This window comes from Lynx canadensis, chromosome B1, assembly GCF_007474595.2.
Source record: "Lynx canadensis isolate LIC74 chromosome B1, mLynCan4.pri.v2, whole genome shotgun sequence".
Classification (NCBI taxonomy): Eukaryota; Metazoa; Chordata; class Mammalia; order Carnivora; family Felidae; genus Lynx; species Lynx canadensis.
Genome location: NC_044306.2, coordinates 109,240,474 through 109,263,312, shown reverse-complemented (window position 1 = coordinate 109,263,312; position 22,839 = coordinate 109,240,474). Strand labels below are relative to the sequence as shown.

Genomic DNA, 22,839 nt, shown 5'->3' with positions numbered 1-22,839 from the left:
TAAAATGAACAAACAAAAATGCAGAAACAGACCCATAAATAGAGAATGAACCAAAGGTTACCAGAGGGCAGAGGGCTGGGGCAATGGGAAAAATGTGTGAAAGGTGGTGAGAAGTACAGACTTCTAGTACAGAGTCACGGGAATAAAAGGTACATCATAGAGAATATAGTCAATGGTATTGTCACAGTGTTGTGTGAGGACAGTGGCTGCACTTGTGGTGACCTTAGCATAATGTATAGACTTCTGGAATCAGTATGTTGTAGACCTTGTGTAACATTGTGTCAACTACAGTTCAATCTAAAAACTGCCAAAACCGACCTAATGTTTCAGTTATACTGTATTCACTATTATAGATATACTCATGTCTGTACCTGATTCTTCCAAGCTTATTTGAACAATTTATTTTTCTGTGCAATGCTCTTTTTTTTTAAACCAATCCATAGTAAAAATTTCACCAATTATTCTAGTGTCAGCTAATATGTCCCATAAAACTTCCTTATTTTAGAGGGGTGGTATAGCCCAGTTGTTAAAAGAGTGTGAGCTCAGGAGGAAGACTGCCTGTGTCTTATGGAATTTTCCTAAATTCTCTGAGTCTCAGTTTCCTTATCCAAAAAATAATGATTGATGGTATCTACTTCACATGGTTAGTGAGAGTGTTAAAGGAGCTAATATATTTAAATGAGCAAATTGTTCTGTATAAGAGAGAGTGATTATTATGTGATCCAATGTTAGCTTCCCCCCCTACCTTTGTTTAGATGAGTCAGTCAGTTGAAGCAGCAGAAAGAAATTACTATTGCCGATAGACTGGTTTAGTATAGATATCCTTCCTTAAAGCAGACTTCCTGGTCTACTGTCTGAACCCTAGCACCTAAGGTGGTTGTCTCTTCTCAGCACAAATTCATGGTTCGATGACTAGGTTTCTGAGATGTACGACTTACTTGATAGGGAAATAGCTTGGGAGTTTCTTCAGGAAAACTTGAGAATATAGATTGCTCTGTGAGACCCAAAGACCCTTATATAATCCCAACACAATTTATTTTTGAATATGCTTTCTGTCTGGCTCCTACAACTCATCCAATTTATTGTTTTAGCACTTGCCATCACTCAGGTCACAACTAAAATATGACCCCATGTAAGAGGCCTTCCCTGATGACCATAGCCAAAGCACCTCCTCCCAATCCTGTCTCTCTATGGTAGCTTCTGGTCACATTTCTTTCACTGTACCTGAAATTATTCCATTCAAGTATTTGTTTATAGTAATTTTAAATTACATATATATTATGCATTTATATTTGTAATTCTATCTCAACTAGAATGTGAGTTCTCTGAAGCAAAAACCCATGTTTGTCTTCTTGACTGCTACAATCTAATACATAAAAAGTGTTTGATAAAAATGGACTGAATGAGTAACCGACTTAAGACAGGCACAGTAAATCTATAGTAATAGGCATAGACAGATTTTGCTACGTTTGAAAACTAATGTAATATGAACTGTGTAGACATTTTACTTCCAAAACTATGACCAAAAAGCATCTGCAATCTCCAGTGATGTCTTTCATAGTGCTCCAGAAGCTAGTGTTTGCTATTTCCTTAAGCCAAAGCTTTATACCTTGAACGTTTTCCTCATATTAACTACTTTGTTTGTAAAGAATTTATTTCTCAACTCTATTTTATATGTTAAACAATAGGAAAGCAGTTCTCATGACCTACACTTATCAAGTTTCCCCACACACATCTCAACGAAGAACAAATCTCAGATTGGGTGTTTAATTCATCTGCTCAAATGGTTTCCATATTCTTAGCAAAAGTAGACAAGCAAACTGATCAATCATTCAGCGCCACTGCTGGAAGTGCCTTTGTGGGATCTTCTGGTTCCCTATGTTCAACTAGGCCACTTATTTTCTTTATTGCAGTACACCTTGTCTCTGCCATTCAAATTTTTGCATGCAAAACCTGTGAAGTGGGCAAATTCAAAATAACACTTGAAAAGAGTTTTCTTTGTCACACAGAACATGAATAAACATGCTTGTTTTAGTAGACAAAGACACTAATTATTTCTAGTTGTACTTTCCCAAGAAATTATACCAACAAAAATAAACTATCAAATAAAATTCCTGGATGCTGTTACAGTGCTTTCTGCTCCAAGTGCTTTTATGACTAACAATTCAATTGACACTACTCCTGTTTTTCCTATACGTATTTTACAGTTGGTGGCATTTGTACACCTCAATCTAGGCAGATTGCCTGTTTTTATAACTGCATCCCTTGTATGTTATGCTATTTTCAGACTTTCCAGATGTCCATTATTTCTTCTTTCACCTCTTTTCCTGCATGTTTCCCCTTGTGTCTGTTAATCACAAGTCTGTAAACAGGATGTTTGCATTTCCTATTTTATATTCTGAAAATGTTTGTTTAGATTTTTCCTACTCTGATTTTTCTTCTATTGCCTGAATATTTGAATAACAGCTAACATAATATCTAACCTTTATTGATCACCTTCTATATTCCAGGCACTTGCTTGACATAGATTATTTCTAATCCTCAAAGCAACCTGGCAAGACAGATATCATTATCCCTTCTTTACACCTGAGGAGCCTGAGATGCAAGGTGTTTTATTTAGGTCTTGCTGAAGGTCACACAGCAAGTTAGTTTCAAATCTGGAATCCAAAGCTGGTGTTGTCTCTGAAGTTAAATAGTGTGTGTGTGTGTGCGTGTGTGTGTGTATGTGTGTGTGTAAGAGAGAAACATAAAGAAAGAGGGAGACAGAGAGAGTTTGTAGGAGTGATTATGAAGGTGAAAGGGTCTTCCCAAGAAAAAGCAAAGCCTTTCCTTGTACTTTCATACTTTGTTCCATTGCTATTATTTTAATTTCAAAAGTCAGAAAATTGCAAAGCAATTATATCCCTTTTCCTTCTCTAACCTGATTGTTCTCTGCATATCTGAAACTGCCATAAACAGTAATTTACTCTTTTAAGTATCTAGAACTATAGATATATTGAAACTTAAAAAAAAAATTCAGTTAAAATTGCTTTAGGCAGCTCATGGTTACAGTGCCAGTCTAGTAAAAATGCATGTAACTCAGCTCTCACACAGGTAGAGAGGATGCAGGTGGTTTTGCACATGGAATACATGATGAGGTGAGGCAGATTTACTTTTAAGAAGATATAAGAGAGGTAGAGAGAAGATTCCCTGAGGTGATAGGCCAGACTTAGAAAGGGGAGTAAATTCTGATGAAATTGTGTTACTGAGAACGGTATTAGCACCCAGCTTTTTCCTCTCCAATTGAGTAAGAATTTCAAATTCATAATCAAGCTAAAAACATGTATTTTTAAAAAATCACACTGCTTACCTTACCCTGAAGTTCATAGTTTTATAGAATACATGAAAATAACTTCTGTTCTCATTAGATGTAGTTGGAATAACATTGCCTTTACTAAAAATCTGCTTTGCTCATTGCTTCTCCACATCCTTCACTGACAAGGACACTGTGGAATTATCAGTGAGATTGATTATCCACTCTCAAGTCATGTGCCTATTCCAGATAACTGGGACATATCTAGACTTTAATAGCTAAAGCCTTAAAAACGCCCAGTGCTCATGGCAAGATTATTTTGTTAATTACAAACGTTTCAGAGATTATTGGTTTTCTCTTCATTTCCTTTCTGCTTGCCTTCTGCTGTTCTGACCTCACTGTTTAAAGGAGAATGCTATGCAAGGTGTATTTGTGGGTTTTTTTTTTTTAATTCTTCTTCTTCCTCCCTACTTGGTTGTGTTGTTTTAAAAGTTCTTCTGTTTATTGAGTTTCTCCATGTACATGTCTTTAAACAAAATCCTTTTCCAATCTGTTTTATACAGGCTGGTGACTTCCAATTTTTTTGTCTCTTGATGTCATTTAAGCCTAATGCAACCCACATACACTGATGAGTAATTTTAATAGGTTGTGGATGTTTATTCTCAGTGCTTCAATCAGCAAATCCTTATGGAGAAACTCTAAGACACACACCATCTTCACAAAGCTTGATTCTACCTGCATACTATGTAAAATGCAGTTAGTCCATCAATTCCTTGGAAAAGCCTTTCTTTTCTGAGTGCACTGATTTATAATGAATGCTCTCTCCACAGAACTCCCCTAGCACTTAATGGTCTGACTCTTACTCCAGCTTTCCTCCCAAAGTAGTCTGAATATAGAGGAGAATAAATGCCCACTTCTGAGAGTGGGAGTGGGTGGAAAAGGGCTTTTGGTTCTGTGTGGGTCTGGGGTAACAGCGCCATCAGAGCTGTTTTAAGCTTAAAGAACCTCTGATTTACCCTAAACATCTATGCACTCATCACCATATTATATCCATGTTTATTTAAATAAATTGATACTGTTGGCATTTACCACGAAATATTTTCATAGTAAAATTGACCCCAGGAGATGATAGGTTTACTCTGAAGCTCTGAGTATATTTAAACGGATGCACATTCCTACATACAGTATCTTATATTATTGTTTATGGTTTTATGAATATCTTGTTAGAGAATCTAGATAGCCAACTCAATAAAAAACTATTTTTATTTATTTATTTATTTATTTATTTATTTATTTATTTATTCTTTGGTCTGGTTGTGTTTTTTTTTTTTAAATTTTTTTTTTAACGTTTATTTATTTTTGAGACAGAGAGAGACAGAGCATGAACAGGGGAGGAGCAGAGAGAGAGGGAGGCACAGAATCTGAAACAGGCTCCAGGCTCTGAGCTGTCAGCACAGAGCCCGACACGGGGCTCGAACTCATGGACCGTGAGATCATGACCTGAGCCGAAGTCGGACGCTTAACCGACCAAGCCACCCAGGCGCCCCTAAAAAACTATTTTTAAACTCCTATTAATAGGTTGGTATAATATAGCATATTCACTCACAGTATGCGTCTTAAGTTATCAGGCATATCTTTAGGGCACACACACAAAAATTCAGGGCTTCATTGTTGTTATACTTGGATTATGTGCTGAAAATCTATGTTTTATGATGATTTTGATTCAGAAAGGATGAAAGTGTTATAACTTTTTATTTTATTTATTTTATGGCACTATCTTCAAGTACTTTTTCTATTACCAAACCTCAGTAAGTTATTTGTGTGGGGAATTTGACACTTGACAAGATCATGTTTGCAACTAATTGACAGGAAAAGGAAAGTCCATGACTTATGTTACCATTTCTGGATGTCAGAATGTCTGACAGCCTTGTATAACCAATTAGGGAAGTGCTTCATTGTAAGTTAAAAATTAAACTCATGAGGAATTTCCAACATATTTGGGAAACACTCCTGAGAGGTTTAAATACTAGTCTGAGTTAGGAAAATAAGTGTAACAAATACATACATTCAAAGTGTGATTAGGAAAAAATACAGAAAAATAAGATGATGATGTCTGTGCCTCTATTATGCGTGCCATCTATGAAGTGATGAAAAATTATTCTGGCTATTTCACGGGAAAGGCTAAAAGATGAATAATTACAAATGAAAAACATGAAATTATAGAGTTCTTATTTCCCCAGATGTTGCAGGTAAGTTTTCCTTTAACCTCAGTGTCTCACCCACAAACAATTTCTACCATTTCATGAAAGGTCTCACTCTTTTCAACACCAAGAAGTTTCCCTTTTTCATGGCTACATTATTGTCTCAACTTCAGTTCCTCCCTGTTCTTACCTGTCCTGGAAAAAAACTTCTGGTATAATCTTTATTGTCCAATTTTTTTTTTTTAATTACTTTACTTTCATCTTCAGAACCTGCAGAGAATTGCTCCTTGTTGCCTGTGAGACTCAGATTACTCTGATAGCCTTCAAAGGTTTCCCAACTGACTTGTATGTGCTTCCCAAGGTTATTTCTTATTGGATTCCTACTGTTCTCTAAGAAACAAATGTTTATTTTATTGTTCTTTGTGCACATGCACACACCTCTGCCTTTGCTTATTCATTCATGAGATTTTTTAAATTTTTTTTTTTGAACGTTTATTTATTTTTTTGGGGACAGAGAGAGACAGAGCATGAGCGGGGGAGGGGCAGAGAGAGATGGAGACACAGAATCGGAAACAGGCTCCAGGCTCTGAGCCATCAGCCCAAAGCCTGATGCGGGGCTCGAACTCACGGACCGCGAGATCGTGACCTGGCTGAAGTCGGACGCTTAACCGACTGCGCCACCCAGGCGCCCCCCATTCATGAGATTTTAATGACAGTGGTTATGGTACCATGCTCGGTTCTAGGTTACAAACATGAATAAACAGTCTCAACTCCTTCAGGTTTCCATGAGCTGGCATATGACAGACGTAAGTGTCTGCAATACCATATGGTAAGTGCAGTAATAGAGTCATAAACAAGGTATAAAGTGGAAAAGAGAGGAATTAATATGAAAACAAATTTTAATGTCATTTTGTTCACATAACCAGGAGCTCTTATGGTTTGTAAGTTCTATGAAAGCAAAGACCTTTCTATTATGTAGGTACTTCAAAAGTATAGGTCAAGGGGCACCTGGGTGGCTCAGTTGGTTAAGTGTCTGACTTCGGCTCATGTCATGGTCTCATGGTTCATGAATTCAAGACCTGTGTCGGACTCTGTGCTGACAGCTCAGAACCTGAAGTCTGCTTCAGATTCTGTGTCTCCCTCTCTCTCTCTCTCTAGGCCTCTCCCCAGCTCATGCTCTGTCTCTCTCTCTCAAAAATGAATAAACATTAAAAAAAAGTTTTTAAAAAAGTATAGGTCCAATAAATTCACACCGAATACACCACCAGATTCTTCTAAAGTAACAAGGCATACCTGAAATTCCATCCTACAGAGGGAGTCGATGACAGAAGTAGATTTATTCTTTTAAATGTAAAACTACCATTTTGCTGTGATTGGAACTACACTGCAGTAGGAATAAGAAAACCTGAGCTTTACTCCTGACCTGTCCCTAATAATCCAAGTGACTCAGAACAAGATATTTCATCTCACTAGGTGTCACCCATTTCTTCTCTAAAATGAATAGGTTGGGCTGTACATCCCTAACTTCTTATTCTGTGCTTACAATCTATAATTCTTTGTGTCAGAATTCATTTATTCCTTCAACAGACACATAATAATAGAATCTACAGTGTGTATGTCGCTAGACCTTGTGATTTGTTTATGTCACAGTTGTTCAAATCTCATCATTTCTAAGCTGGAGTTGGAGGATTTCACAGCTAGAATCAACAAAGGTGCTAACTCTTAAGGTTAGCACCTTGTGATTTACTTTCTACTTTTTTAATCCTGGAGCTACTGGCATGGAGAGAGAGAAAGCTCTTTGAGCATTCCCTTGGCCACACGGGCAAGCAGGAATCCACATCACGCTTGGCATGTTTGTTGATAGTGAGAGTCTGGAGTGACTGCGTGAAGATTGAGGCTGAGCTATCCTGACAGCTTGAGAGCTTAAAAGCATCGATTAGTGAATGTGCAAGAATCTGACCTTCTAAATGCCTCCATGTTGTGGTTTGGTTTTTATAATGAGAGTTAAAAGGGAAAAAAAAGGAAATCCTATTCTTCCTTGCTTCAGAGTGATTATTCTACCAAAACAAAAAGGGACATGAATAAATAGGAACCCGTGAGAATCCTTTTAAGAATCTTACACACTAGAGACTAACGTGAGGAAGATAAACTCTAGGGACAGAGTTCTATATGTGTCCTCAGCATATATTCTCACATTTAACAGCTTTGAAAGAATCAGTTTCCAGTGAAGGAAGCACAGACACATTCTGTGTTGTACTTACTATGCTGTCCATTGATAGATATTCATATTGCACTTTTTAATTAGGTGACAAAACGTTGCACATATATGGCAGTTGGTGCAAATGAAAATTTACATAAAGAACCAAAAGAAATTAAATAGATGTGAAGATTATCATTATTCATGTTTTATTTTTATTTGTAGTAACAAAAAAGTGTGAACTAAAAATCTTGGGAAAAATAACAGTTGATTTACTTTTTAAAAATGAAATACACTAAATAAGACATGCTTAGAAACACAAAAGGGTACCTGAATTTTGAGAATGTATAACAATGACAGACACATTATACTAATCTATCTTAACTCTGTAGGGTTGTGAAGAGTGGGCCACAAAACATTTAATTAGTGCTGGTTATGCTTATATGTATTTTGTAAAACTAAATTCATATTGTATACAGAACATGATGATAATGCTCACAGCTGCTCTGTTTGTCATCATAAATATGAATATGGAGAGAAGAGATAACCACTAGGGAAAGGGACTCAGAAAGTATTATGCACTTTATCTCTACTTAACCATTTGTAGTCTCATAGACGTGGTTTATGACATGCAAACTGATCAGATTTCTTTAATAAGTCAGCTGTTCTCAAAATCTCACATACATGAATAATTCCTTTTTGAACTTAACTGCTCATCTGCTTTCTACTCCTTGTTTTCCTTCTTAAACATATTTGAGAAAATATGGCACTTTAGTTAATGAGAAATGCATGCAACTTTATTTTTCAGTCAAAAGAAACCACATATAATATAATTTGCTTGATAAAATGGAAGTCTTTTAGTAAATATGTACTCTTCAATGTTATTTAAATACTTTTATGACGGGTGCCTGGGTGGCTCAGTTGGCATGAGTTGAGCATCTGATTCTTGACAACTCTTTATTTTGGCTCAGGTCATGATCTCACAGTTCATGGGATCGAGCCCTGCATCAGGGCTCTGTGCTGATGGTGTGAGCCTTCTTGGGATTCTCTCTCTCCTCTCTCTCTGCCTCTCTGTTTCTCTCAAAATAAACTTTAAAAAAATTTTAAAAGTAAGTATTTTTATGATAAGCTATTTTGATAACATATTAAAATTGCTAAACATGTAAATTACAACAGTAATTACAAAAAATTTGTGAACTCTGAAGCCTTTTCTGATTAATTCTATCATTTGTTAAGAACTATCTAGTAATTTACCTCTATGATGTTATTCAAAATTGTCAGCCCATTCAAATGTTTTGTGTATACTTAGGGTCTCATGTCTTCAAAATGACATAGGTCTCTAAGAAATGGTTCTATTTTCTGTGTCTAATTTTCATTTATACCACCAATCAACTGAGGTAGTATTTCATATTTAACAGATATTTCATCAATATTTAGAATCATCGAGTAGACCAAATCATATTGGAGCTGGTGTATCTTTGATTATATTTACTCCTTAACAAAATGAACAGCATCACTGATATTGAAATGATATTAATAAATACAATTCTTGATTAAAAAAAACTCACACAATATTAAGAGACACAAATCCTTCATCTAAAGAAAACTTTCCTTCCTCTAAAGGAAAAGAAAATTTGGCTCTTGGGGCTGTTGACTCATGTCATAGACTCTGGGTCTGGAGTTCTCTCTTGTCCAGCAAAAGAGTGGGATGCAGGATTGAGAATGCAAGAGAAGCTAATGTCCGGGAGAAGGCAAGAGCCCTGAGTAAGGGTCCTTGCTCCATTTTTATTAGGATCAGAAGGCTTACAAGTGTGATGGGTGTGCACAAAGAGACAATGAAACTGTGAACATTAATTCATGGGTATGGGGAAGAGGGGGTTTTGAAGATAGGTGGTGTTAGGGGTTTGGGTCAATACAAAATAAAATTCATGTGCTGGGTGGGAGGTTGTTTATAGCAAGCATGAGGTGTCACCTTTGTTTATCTGAACTGGTCTAGGGGACAAGAAAGACAGAGCATACTACCTTAGGGTCAACAAGGCACCTTTATTTTGCTAATTAGCTCCACTCTGGGCAACTTCACCCTGCTGTGGTCTATAGCCCTGTTTACCTGTTTACCTATTTTGGTCCTTCCTTCCTGTGAGAGCAGCTTTCTGCTATTGTACTAACCTCAGGGGCATTTCCGCCCTGAATATCTAATCTTGTTTACTTCATCTTGGATGTTTTCATTCTGAGATTTCCTATTCCTATACTTTTGTCCTATACTGGGGGCCTTTGATCCCTTTACCTAACCTTATTTACCTAATCTTGTTTACCCAAACTTGGGTGTGTACATCGTATGGCTTTCTAATTCTTTATGCCTTGTTAACCCATGGGTGCAAGCTCAAGGAATTCCTAAGCATATTCCCCACAGACTCATTTATTGTATGTTAGCTGTTTAAAACTTTTGTTAAGTTGGTTACTTTGTATTGTTACTGTACCATGAATTATAGATATCTCATAAATAAACATGTGTGAGAAAAGAATTGATTTACTATCAATGATTTACCAATTTTATAAGTACGTGAGCACTTTTGAAGAATGCCATTTATGGGACGCAATGCTTGGCCTTTATGATATTCAGCAGCTACTTGGTATGATGCTATACACTATGATAATTATGTCTTTATCTATTTATCTGTCTATCTAACTTATACACCAAACATAAAGATGGTCAAGCAACTTATCAGAGGGGCAAAAGAATTAGAATGTGTAGTTCAATAAAAACACAAATGGTGAAGAGTTCCTGAATAAATCATCAGACTGAAGTATGAATTACTCTAGCAGTCAGTTGTAAAGCACGTTTTCAAATATATGCTAGTGAATAAGAATAGCAAGGAAACCCTGCTGACTTTGGGAGAACATACTGTGTTTCATTCTTTGCATTTGCTAGAGCAACTAGCCTTGCCTTATACACAGTAGATACCCGATAAACATGTGTTGGACGACTTCCTGACTGAATAGACACAGAGAGGCATGTAACATGAATTATGGAATAAGAAGAAACATAGAATCTTGGGGAGAAAAAGGGGATGGTAACAAGTCTGGTTCACAGTGATTTCTCATTAACGATGATGCTATTTCTCTACCAACTGCTTAGCAGGGGTCTATGTGATCTGCTCTCTGCAGCCAGCTTATTGATTGTGCGGGTCAATATAATGTAATGCATAAAGAACCAAGAAAATGGGAGGTAGCATTTTCCCAGATAACTGCTAACAAGCAGATACTTTACACTTTCATACAATGAGGGTGAGTGACTCCCATGTGAAGCTGAATTATTTGTAAAAGCGATCCTAAAACTGATGATTTTTTTTTTTTTTTACCAATAGGTCTGATCCTAGTGAAAGATTAATTAGATTTAAGAGAAATGTGAAAACCTATTAAAGACAGCATTTGTAGAAGCATGAGGTAAAAAGTGTTTTTTCTTTTTCATTTTTACTATGTGTGTTTACACATACATATCGGGGGGTTAGTTATAGGGTTTTAGATTATGATGGCTCCTGGCTTCTGTCTCCCTAGATACTCAGTGCCTAACCATTTTATTGCCAGTTAGTGCTCACACTAAATGAGAGTGAAAATGACTAGCAGCGAGGAGACACCAACAATAAAACAACATCCTCAAAGCAAAAGTTCCGAACCAACCAAACCAACAAGCCAAACAACAGAGAAACAAAAAATACACTTAATGCATAAAACAAAAAAAGTTACTGAAGAGAACAAAACTAATGAATAAAAAAGAAGTTTGTGTTAAATGTCAGTTTTCATATCTCCAACAGAGTTCCAAGTCAAATTAGGCCCTGGTTTCTTTCCTTTCACCGCAGGAGAGGATGTTTCACCTTACCTGCCAGAGAGGGTCTTTTTGCTCAGGGAAGAGCTCAAAGTACTTGTGTGCAAGTTGCACTGGGGGCAGAGTTTGAAGTTTCAGGGTGGTCCAGCTCTGCACGAAGTTGGCCAAGTTCACAAAGGTATATAACCCCAGGCGGTCATTCCCATAATTCGACAAATGGGTCATGAAAATGCTGATCTGAAAGACAAGTACAAATGACGGTAAAATAAACATACTTACGTTCAAAAATGGCATAGAATCTTCAAGCGGTACCTCACCTAACCTTGGAATTTCATGAGAAATACAATGATCATTTTAGGTGGTGTTATGAACTGAATTGTGTTCCTCCCAAATTTATATGTTGAAACCATAATCTCCAAGGGACGGTTCAAAGATTAGGCCTTTAGGAAGGTAATCACAGTTAAACAAGGTCATAAGGGCAGGGCCCTAGTCTGATAGGTCTTGTGCCCTTATAAGAGGAAGAAATAACTGCACTCTCTCTCTACCTCTGTCCTCCCGCCCTCTTTCCTCCTTTCCCCCCTCACTCCACTTCCTTCTCTCCCCCTTTCTCTCTCTTTTCCTCCCTCTGTCTTTCCCTCCATCCTCTTCCTTCTCCCCATCTCCCTAACTCCCTCTGTATACATCCGGAAGGCTGTGTCTATAAACCAGGAAGAGAGTTCTTACCAGAAACTAAATTTGCTGCTACCTCAATCATAGACTTCTAACCTCCAAAGCTGTGAGAAAATAAATGTCTATTATTTAAACCATCCAGTCTGTGGCATCTTGTTATGGCAACTTGCACAGACTAATACAAGTAGAAAGCCACATATTTGATTTCTATTTTATTTTTTTATTTTTATTAAAAAAATTTTTTTAATGTTTATTTATTTTTGAGACAGAGGGAGACAGAACATGAGTTGGGGAGGGGCATAGAGAGGAGACACAGAATCTGAAACAGGCTCCGGGCTCTGAGCTGTCAGCACAGAGCCTGATGCAGGGCTCGAACGCCTGGACCGTGAGATCATGACCTGAGCCGAAGCTGGATGCTTAACCGACTGAGCCACCCAGGCGCCCCTGATTTCTGTTTTAAAATCACTCTTAAACTCATTCTTTTTTTTTTTATTAAATTTTTTTTTTCAACGTTTATTTATTTTTGGGACAGAGAGAGACAGAGCATGAACGGGGGAGGGGCAGAGAGAGAGGGAGACACAGAATCGGAAACAGGCTCCAGGCTCTGAGCCATCAGCCCAGAGCCCGACGCGGGGCTCGAACTCACGGACCGCGAGATCGTGACCTGGCTGAAGTCGGACGCTTAACCGACTGCGCCACCCAGGCGCCCCTTAAACTCATTTTTAAAATAGAAATTGAAATTGGGGTTTTTCCCCCCACACTGTTCATTAAAAGTATACTATTAATTTCCATGTCATTTTTTCCGTATTATAGAATCAACATCATTAAACCCAATAATAGTAACTTCTAGGCCACTAAAGACCCAGAATTAGACTAGTTCTAAAATCAAACAATTGTTCCTGATCTTTACTGGTTTAGATATGTATGTAGATAGAAATGGAAGTAGACTCAAAACTCTAATGAAGACTTTCTACTGCAATAAAGTAATTGTTGGGGCATCTGGGTGGCTCTGTTGGTTGAGCATCCCACTCTTGAATTTGGCTCAGGTTATAATCCCCAGGTCGTGGGATGGAGTCCCATATCAGGCTCTATGCTGAGTGTGGAGCCTGCTTAAGATTCTCTCTTTCTGTCCTCCTCAGCACCTCTACCCCACTCATGTTCTCTCTCTCTCTCTCTCAAATAAATAAATAAATAAATTAATTAATTAATTAATTAATTAAAAAGGAAACTTAGTGTTTGCATGGAAACTGATTGCTTTTAGCCAAAAAACTCTTCTATACTTATCTTTTTGTAATATTTCTTATCTCTATATTAACTCTAAAAACACCATAGCATTTTGGTATTGTATTTTTGTAGATCAAAGATGAGGACAAAGTAAAATCTAGATTGATTGCTCTTGGACACAGCAACAAAAATTTCAAATATGATTACAGATATGATGTACAATCCATCAGGGATTGCAGTTGGAATTTAAAAATATTTAATTTTTTAATTTTTTTAAATGTTTATTTATTTTTGACAGAGGGAGAGAGACAGAGCATGAGCGGGGGAAGGGCAGAGAGAGAGGGAGACACAGAATCAAAAGCAGGTTCCATGCTCAGAGCCGTCAGCACAGAGCACAGTGGGGCTCAAACTCATGAACTAGGAGATCATTACCTGAGCTGAAGTCGGACACCCAACCGACTGAGCCACCCAGGCACCCCTGGAATTTAAAAATATTAAATGAAGGAGAGGGGCACCTGGGTGGCTCAGTCAGTTAAGCCATCGACTTTGGCTTAGGTCATGGTCTTGTGGTTTGTGGGTTTGAGCCTGTATTGGGCTCTATGCTGACAGCTCAGAGCCTGAAGCCTGCTTCAGATTCTGTGTCTCCCTCTCTCTGTCCCTCCCCCGACTTGCACTCTGTCTCTCCCTCTCTCTTAAAAAATAAATAAATATTTAAAAAAATTAAAAAGAAATAAATGCAGGAGAATTTGTATATTCTTGATCTAAATTGTGGAGATTACTAATGTAAGTCATGAAAAGGGAATTAATAATTTTCTACCATAAATAATATTTGTACTTGCTCCTCAATCTAATATTTGCATATAAGTATCTTAAGAATTCATTTTTATTACTTATTTTTTAGATCTTTAATATTTCAGAGAAATTAACATATAATAATTAAGTACTTTATTAACTTAATTAGAAGAGCAACAGTAATTTAATGTTAGAAATAGTAACATTAAAGCAAATATAACATGTTAAGTGAATCAGAAAAATAATATCCACAGGCAGTATGTAGAAAGCAAGTCAAGTGTTGCATGGCTAATTTTTGTATGGATGCTAACTGATTCTTTTTTTAAGGGTTAATGTTTCTTGGTGTGCTTACTTGGGTTGTTTAAACTATTTTGAAAATAAAAGTGGATTTGCAGTAACCGTTCTAATATCATATCTTTGCAACCTGGTTAGAATGTTAGCCATGCAATAGAGTTTATATACAGCAGAATCATCGTGCCTAAGACTTAATTTGTCACTGGATAGCTCTAAATGTCTGAAGAGGATACCTTTTGTGTTAAAAATAATAGGACATTAACTTGTTCCAGAATTAAAAAAACAAACAAGCAAACAATACTCTGGCAAAGTACTGCCAGAGTAAGTTACAAGTTAAAGATACCAGGTTCACTGAATGCCCTTTTACTTTGGAAAAAAAATAAACAACACAACATTCCCTTTCTATGTGTTACATTAGAATACTGAAGTTAATTCTGTGAGAAAAATCTTATTAAAATTATTAGAGATACTCCTTACCATGGTTGAAGGTGGGGAGGAGAGTGGGAGAGCTTGGTTCATTTCCTTCATATCCCTAAGTTATATAAAATAATACCTAAAAAGTATATGGTGCTTACTACGTGCAAGGCACATATCTAAGCGTTTTACATATCTGAAAAGATTAAATCCTTTAACAGATAATTCTTATGGGGTAGGTACAGTTATTGTCTCTTTTCACAGATGAAGAGACTGGGGTATATAGTTAAGTAACTTGTCCAAGTCCCACATCTAGTCAATGGCAGAACAGAATTTAAAACCCAGGCCATTTGATTCCCAAATCTGATACATGATATACCTGACAGCTTCACTCAAATATTTTAATATATAGTTTCAAATCCATCATTTTTATTTCCTTCTGCTTTTTTAAAAACAAAAGACAAAAACGTCTGTCTGTACAAAAAGTGGAAAATATATGTAAGCAGTATCTTGCTAACTTAAAGGTTTTTTTTTTCTTTTTTTCTTTTAAATTGGAATGCCAGAAGATAAATTATTTTTGGAATCTTATAAGAAAACTTTCAAAACGATGAATTATAGTATTTGAAAGAATATTACTGACTGCCTGCAGATTTATCTTTGAAGGCAGTATCACTCCTATCATATTTCCAGTCCATTTTTTCCCTGTGGAGTGTATTCAAAGGTTTGTACTCTAAAGGTCAGAAAAGAGAAAGGCTATTTTCAAGAAGATTCTTCACATAGCTAATTTAGATACAAATTTATATTAAATCCCCCAAATGTTAGTTGGTACAACATTCTTGCTTGAGATTCATGTGGAATCATTAGAACAGGCTTGGGGTATCTATGTCTGTGAGTGATTTTTGCACTGGCCAACTTCTCTCTCTTAAAGTTTCCCCTCCCAAATAGGAAGTGTCCTCTTGGCAGAACTTAATTACAGAGTTTCTAGAATATAACGTAGTATCAGTCGTTGATGACCATATAATTGCAATGGTTGTCATGTAGAAATTCTTTATAATCACCACAAAATAATATACATTTGATCCCAATAAGTATGCATTTATCTCATATCACTACTGTAATTAAGAAATAAAACAGTGTAAGTAGTGTGCTTCAGGATAATTATAGTTTCTCAGGACTGAAATTGTTATGAAAAACCAGGCTGCTGGCTGAATGCCTAAAAAAATGTAATAATGTCCTAGAAATATACCACCTGCCCTCTAGCATTATTATTTTAAGATGGAACTTTAAAGCACCTATAAGTGTCTAAAATATGACAAAATTTTAAATAAAAATACTACTTGGAGAGTACTGTAAAGATTATTTTTATATTATGGACAAATGTATATTATCATTTCATTAGGGTAGTAACTCAATGCCTTTAAAAGATTTTTGTCACAGTGTAATTCTAAGTCATTTATTTAGAATTTCCTTAGGAGAACAAGCCTTGTTTTCCAAATGGAAGTATCAAACTTAATGCGGAGCAAATGCAAAATCTGCCTTTAGTGGGAAGCGACATCTGGAGATGTGTGGTTCTAAGCTGAGGCATGCTTCTGCATTAAAAAAAAAATTTTTTTTGATTTATTTTATTTTTGAGAGAGAGAGAGACACACAGAATCTGAAGCAGGTTCCAGGCTCCGAGCTGTCAGCACAGAGCCCAATGCGGGCTTGAACTAATGAACTGTGAGATCATGACCTGAGACAAAGTTGGATGCTTAACCCACTGAGCCACCTAGGTGCCCCAATGTTTCTTCGTTTAAATGTTCCTTTGCTGGGAATAGAAGGGGCATCCTGGCCAGGATGGTTGCAATCACTGTTGTGATGTGCCCCAAACATGGGGCATCATGTTTACCTGCCTTACAGGTTAGAAACAAATTAATGCTGGTATATGGTCAATTGACTGCACTTTAAGAAAAATTCTGCAAGCGCAGTTTAACTGCATATCTGACTTGCTAAACCACCTATTGTGCAGACAGAACATTTTAGATTTAGTATTTCTGGACAAGTGTCTTGTTCAAAAAACAAAACCTATTCAGAGGGTGTAGTGAGAATAAGATAAATTAAGAATAGATGTGGTTTGAAGCATAAATAAGAGAAGTCAAAGAATATGCAGTATGAAATAGCAAATAATTAATTTTTCACAGACTTGCAATATATTGCTACTATTTTTTACGTGACCGTATCTGTTCCTCTGCTTATCCTGTCCTTTTATTTATTTATTTTGATTGTTATTTCCTTACTTATATAGTAAGAATGCTCTTGCTCAGTACTCCCTAAGGCATCATCTAGAAAAGGTATGACTGTGCTATATGTTTGTTGTGCTGCAGATGTTTATAGATACAACTCACTGTACCTCACAATATTGCTGCTCAGAGATATACATCGATTCAGGCGAGCAGAGTTTCATCCCTCATGTCACAAAGACAAGCAAGGGCATCATGTTCAATGAGTGAGTTTAAGAATAAGATATCAAGTGCTAATGTCTGAGGCCAACTGCAGCAGGCTGTCCAGGGTGCCCCTGAGGTCTGGGTGTCCTGGCTTCTGTCATCAAGCCTGCCTCTCTGTTGCCTTCGACACTTCTACATACGTCCCTCCCTCAACTCTCAACATGCTTAACTCCCTTAAAGCCAACATGAAACAAGTCTAATTTCTTCCTTTTATCTGGTGTAAAACAGAACTAAAAAAAAAACCAAAAAACAAAAAACAAAAACACTGGAAGGCACTCTCAAAGTCTAACTATTCATTAGAAACATAAAACGGTTTTTCTGAATGCTAGATGCAATATGCAGGCACCAAAATTTGAGAAGCTCATTACCTGTGAAATAAATCCATTTAATGATATAACTCTAGTCCAACAAAAAGGGAGGCTTTAAATATAGTAATATATAAATCTTGATAATAAGGAATTGGAGAAAAATAATTGAACTCTACGCATAATCCTTACATATGGTCAAAGTACTGTCATGGTGACCAATGGAAAAGTATTCTATAAATGTGGGCAAGTGGTTATCCTCCTGTTTAGTTGCAAATTATATAATTTATTGTCTGGTATAGCATTTTACTTTGCATCTTATGAAGTCACTAACATCCGAAATAACAGAGAAGAACAAAATAAAAACACAAAGGCCTAATTTTATTCATAAAATGAAGCAACACCCTCTTCTAAATTGAGTTAAAATATTTTCACACTTCCAATACCAGAGTAGCTTCCATTGCTTTTCCTATTTGTATGACAAACAGAATGTCATGTAAATGGTATGGATGGATGCTAATATCCATAGTCAGAATATCAAATATAGTGTCTTCAATTAGAATTTCAAATCCCTTCTTAGAGCATGAATTTTTACATAAAGTGGACACTAAGTATCTATATATTAGTTCTGTATCTTATAGTACCTTTAAAAAGCAAATCATTTACAGAGTAGTCAGATACAAGGTTCATCAGAAAATATACATCATTATAACAAATACAGAAAGAAACAATAGCTTTGTAGAGCAAGATATATATACCTGATTTTAAGTCAGCTTGTCCTGTGCTCACGCTACAGCACAGTACTTTTAAAGATAAGCACTCAATATTAGCAGTTAGTTTCTACCTCTGCTTCTGTGGCCCTGCCAGTGTGCCCCTTTTCAGGAAGATTCCATTGTGTTTAAAAATATGCCCATTAGCTTGTTAAATTATTGATTAGGCTTTTAGTTCTCATAAAATGTGAAGATAGATAGAATATAGGGTAAGACGTCCCTGATGGCCCATCTGGTGGGTTTTGGCCTTGTAATCATATTTTCCTATAAAAAGCAGTTTGTGTCTTTATTTTATTTTGAATATAGGCTGGAAGCACAAAGGAGATAATCCATGTCAGACTATGAGTGTCAGACATTACCAATCTTAATGTCAATATACTTCTAGATTTAAATACACATGATATAACTGTTGTACAATAATTATAGGCTTCCCAAGTAATACCTTTTTAAGTCCTGGGCAACTAATAACTTAAAAATGTTTACATCTATATTCTCAGATACCAAAAGTAAGGAATATTTGCTCAAACCTAATATATTATTCTGCCACTCAATCTAAAAGACCATCACAAGCTTGGAATTCACTATTGAGATATACCAATTCTTTTTTTTTGAAAAACATAACATATACTGAATAATTGGTTAATGGTTGATCTTTTTTTTAACACACTATTAACTTTGCTAAATGTTTTATGTTCTCTTTTGTTGTATTTCTTGATTAGGTACTAAAAAACATCCTACTTTGGAAAGAAGGAAATGAGGACCAAAAAGTTCAAGCGATCTTTGTGAGGTTATATGGGGAATCCCAGCAAAGCCAGTGCTCGAAGTTAGGGCTTGTGAATTCAGAATCAGTGCTCTTTCCCACATAAGGTTCTGCCAGAGACTTTGGCAACAAGCTCATCTAATTTCCTTCTGTTTCCTGCTCTCTCTCTTTTTAACATTTTAATTACCTGGTAGGTTTTATTTGTAACAATTTTAGGATAAAACTAACATTTCATTGTATACTTTTCCTAGAATTGGCCCAACATAAAATTTCACTTACATATTTTAATATTATTTTTAGAAATGGGTGAAAAAAAAGTCGATATTTCAATACCCACATCTCTACACAGATGTACATTTCAACTGTTTATTGACTCTGAACATTTTAAGATAATATATACTGAAGAGAGAAATTATTATTTCATTTGGGAAGATTAAGAGGTTTCTTAATGGAAATGTGTCATAGAACTAGAAAGTAATCCAATCTTCAAATTTTTTTACTATTTATGTTTGAGAGAGAGAAAGAGAGAGAGAGAGAGCATAAGTGGGGGAAGGCAGAGAGAGAGGGAGACCCAGAATCCGAAGCAGGCTCCAGGCTCTGAGTTGTCAGCACCGAGCCCTATGCAGGGCTGGAACTCACAAACAGTGAGATCATGACCTGAACTGAAGTCAGATACTTAACCTACTGAGCCACTCAGGCACCCCATCCAATCTTCAAATCTTAAAGGAATGTGTTTGATTTTAGCAAACCTTTCAAGATGTACTCCTCTAGGAATTATTATTAGAAGGAGAAAGAAAAAGAGTAGAAGGAGAAGTAAAAATGGAAGGAAGGAAGAAAGGCAGGCAGGAAGGAGGGCAGGAAGGCAGGAAGGCAGGATGGAAGAGAGGGAGAGTGGAAAGAAGAAAGAAAAGCTCCAAAATCCAACATGTCTTGCCATCTGTAGTTCAGACAGACGGAAAAAAGCAGGCCACTAAGAATGATTTAGTTCGTGTCTTTAAATATCAGATTAAACTGTAACTATTGATCCTCCTACTCAGGCTACTTCCCTAAGTAAACGATGCTCTTTCCATGTGACTTTCAGTGTGGTTTCATGTAAAATGTGCATCCCCACAAACATTTATAATTAATTACTATTCTTTCAGTTGATGTTTTAACATTCCATACCCTTTTCTATTAAAAGGAAGACTTTCTTGGGTGTGTGAAAAAAATTATAACTTTGTTTTTAATTTGGAGAAGGTTTAATGAAGGAAATAATACCAATCGAACAATTTAAAAATTAAAAGAGATAGTAATTAAAATATTATCCTGGGGACTTACTGCTGAAGTCAGAAAATATAGAAAATGATTTTGGGTTGCTGGTCTAATTCACATCGGTTTGGTCTGCACACAGTGGGGTAGTACAAACGTGAATCTAGATCCAGAATGCCTGGATCTAAATCCACTGTCTCTGCCTCATTGTACCAGACTGTCTCTGCCTCATTGTACCAATTAACATCTCTGAATCTCAGACTTTTCTATTGTTGAGGAAAACAATAACTTAGTTTATAAATCTATTTGATGCTGGATGAGTTGGGGTATGCTAAAATATTTTTAAAATTAAAAGCATTATATGAAAGTTATCATCATTATGCATATTCAATTAAAGTAACTTATAGAATAGTTGACATATCAAATATAATTTTAAATAATTTGATTTATATCTGAGATAATGATATATTTTTAAATAAAATTATTGTTCTTTGTTCTGCTGAAAATTATTGTTCTTTGTTCTGTGTATATACCATGTTTATGATAATTAACGTGATTTCCAGTTAAACCAGAAAATGTTGGATACATGTATACCAGAATAAAAAGCACTAAGTTTGATACCTAATACATGAAGCTCTTTTGTAGTCTTCATGTTATTTTTTTAATAAATGCAAGTTTTATCCTCCAGAATTACCTCTGACAGCTACAGTTAAAAATCAATATAGGAGGAGATTGTTAAATGGGATCCTTTGTTTCATTTCAAAAAGTGCAATGAATAGATTTTAGAAATAGACACTACTCAAGGGTAATAGTGTGATGAGCTGATGTTTCTTTGCTTTATTCCTATGCACCCCAAGTCAGAGAGCATTTCCAGGCCTCTCCCCATCTCCTTGCCTTCCAGGGCACTCAATGCCTGACATATTATGTATTTGTTTGGCACTTTCCTCACTTCCATGTTAGAATGCAAGCTCCTTGAGCCCAGCCCCTCTACTGCTGCTACATCCTCAGTGTTTCATAGGATGCCTGGCACATCCTGGGTGCACAACAAATATTTATTAAATAAAAAAATGAGTCCATGGTAACATAAACTTCGTTTGCTAATAGAAAATGTGGAATAACTTAATTGGCTTCTAATTATTCCCCATATTCTAAAGACGTGAGGGGAAAAACAAAACACTATCCTAAAACCCTGAAAACAGCTGGCATTTAACTGGACACGATGAATTGTTAAATTACATTTTTTATTTGTGTTTTCCATTTCCATTATCAGACTAAATGCAACAGAAGTTCCATTCTGCATCTGATTATTTGCCAGTGTCCCAGTTTTTCAGTCATAATATTTGCTTAGTGAATTATTAACAAATCAGAACTGTTTTGATTCAAGACCGACTAGAGTGTAAACACTGATCTTTCTGAATAAAGAAGTTGGGCAGTGACTTCACCAAAGCAGCAGTAAATAGGGCAGCTGTTCTAACAGAGAACAGAAGGCTCCTGCTATATTTCAGTGAGCAGGGGCTTTATTCTCCATTTTTCTTGTACATTAATACAGGCCTAAGTCATTAAAAGGCAACACATGCTCACATCCGTATCGTTATTGCATATATTTGTTTTGTTTTCCTTTTAGTAGTCAAGTCAGACTGAGGTTTTAGATGTCGCAGTAATTGCCCTTTAGAATACCCTGATTTTGAGACAAGATTCGCCATTGTTACACAGAGAGAAAAACAACCAAAACGGCTTCCCATCCAAGTGACTTAGCATTACTCTCTTTTCAAGAGATCAAATCTCCTTTCCAAACATGTTGCAGTGATGCCACATAAAAGTCACTGAAGTGCAAAATCATAACCCCAGGAATAATCATGGGCATGCCAATGGGTAGGTAAAACATGTCCATTAGTCATCAGTATAAGCTGCACTAATAGCCTCAGAGTTCGACAGTTTTCAGTGAAAAAAGAAAAAAAGTCATCTCCATTTATTCAAACAATCAACCAACTGACAAATATTTATTAAATGCCTACTAAGTGCCTGTCAGTCTATTGGGGGGTAGAGATATAATCATGAATAAATTATGCATAATTTTACCTAAAGGTATTTAAGGTAAAATGGGGGATATAGAAAAGAAAATAGCAGATTATGATATAAAGTGATCTGGAAATTCTGTGATCTATATATCACACGGATGCAGGGGGTTGGGAACTGATCTAAGACTTGTGGAAGCCTTCCTGAAAAAAGGGACCTTGGAGCTGAGATCTGAAGGATGACAAGTTATAGACACTTCAGGTGAGAAAATAGGTTGGAGTAGTGGTGGGTGACATGCAGCTGAGGTCATGGGGCTCAGATGGAAAGAACTGTGTATGTGAAAGGTGTTTG

General features: G+C 36.2%; 1 protein-coding gene across 1 annotated transcript in view; it reads right to left on the bottom strand.

Moving 5' to 3' along the window:
- The window catches only part of LOC115512302 (bifunctional heparan sulfate N-deacetylase/N-sulfotransferase 4-like), a 424,934-nt gene that overhangs the window by 28,696 nt on the left and 373,399 nt on the right, over window positions 1-22,839 (bottom strand). The window contains 1 exon segment of the mRNA XM_032592912.1: window positions 11,568-11,750. Within this exon segment, the coding sequence (XP_032448803.1) occupies window positions 11,568-11,750 (183 nt within the window).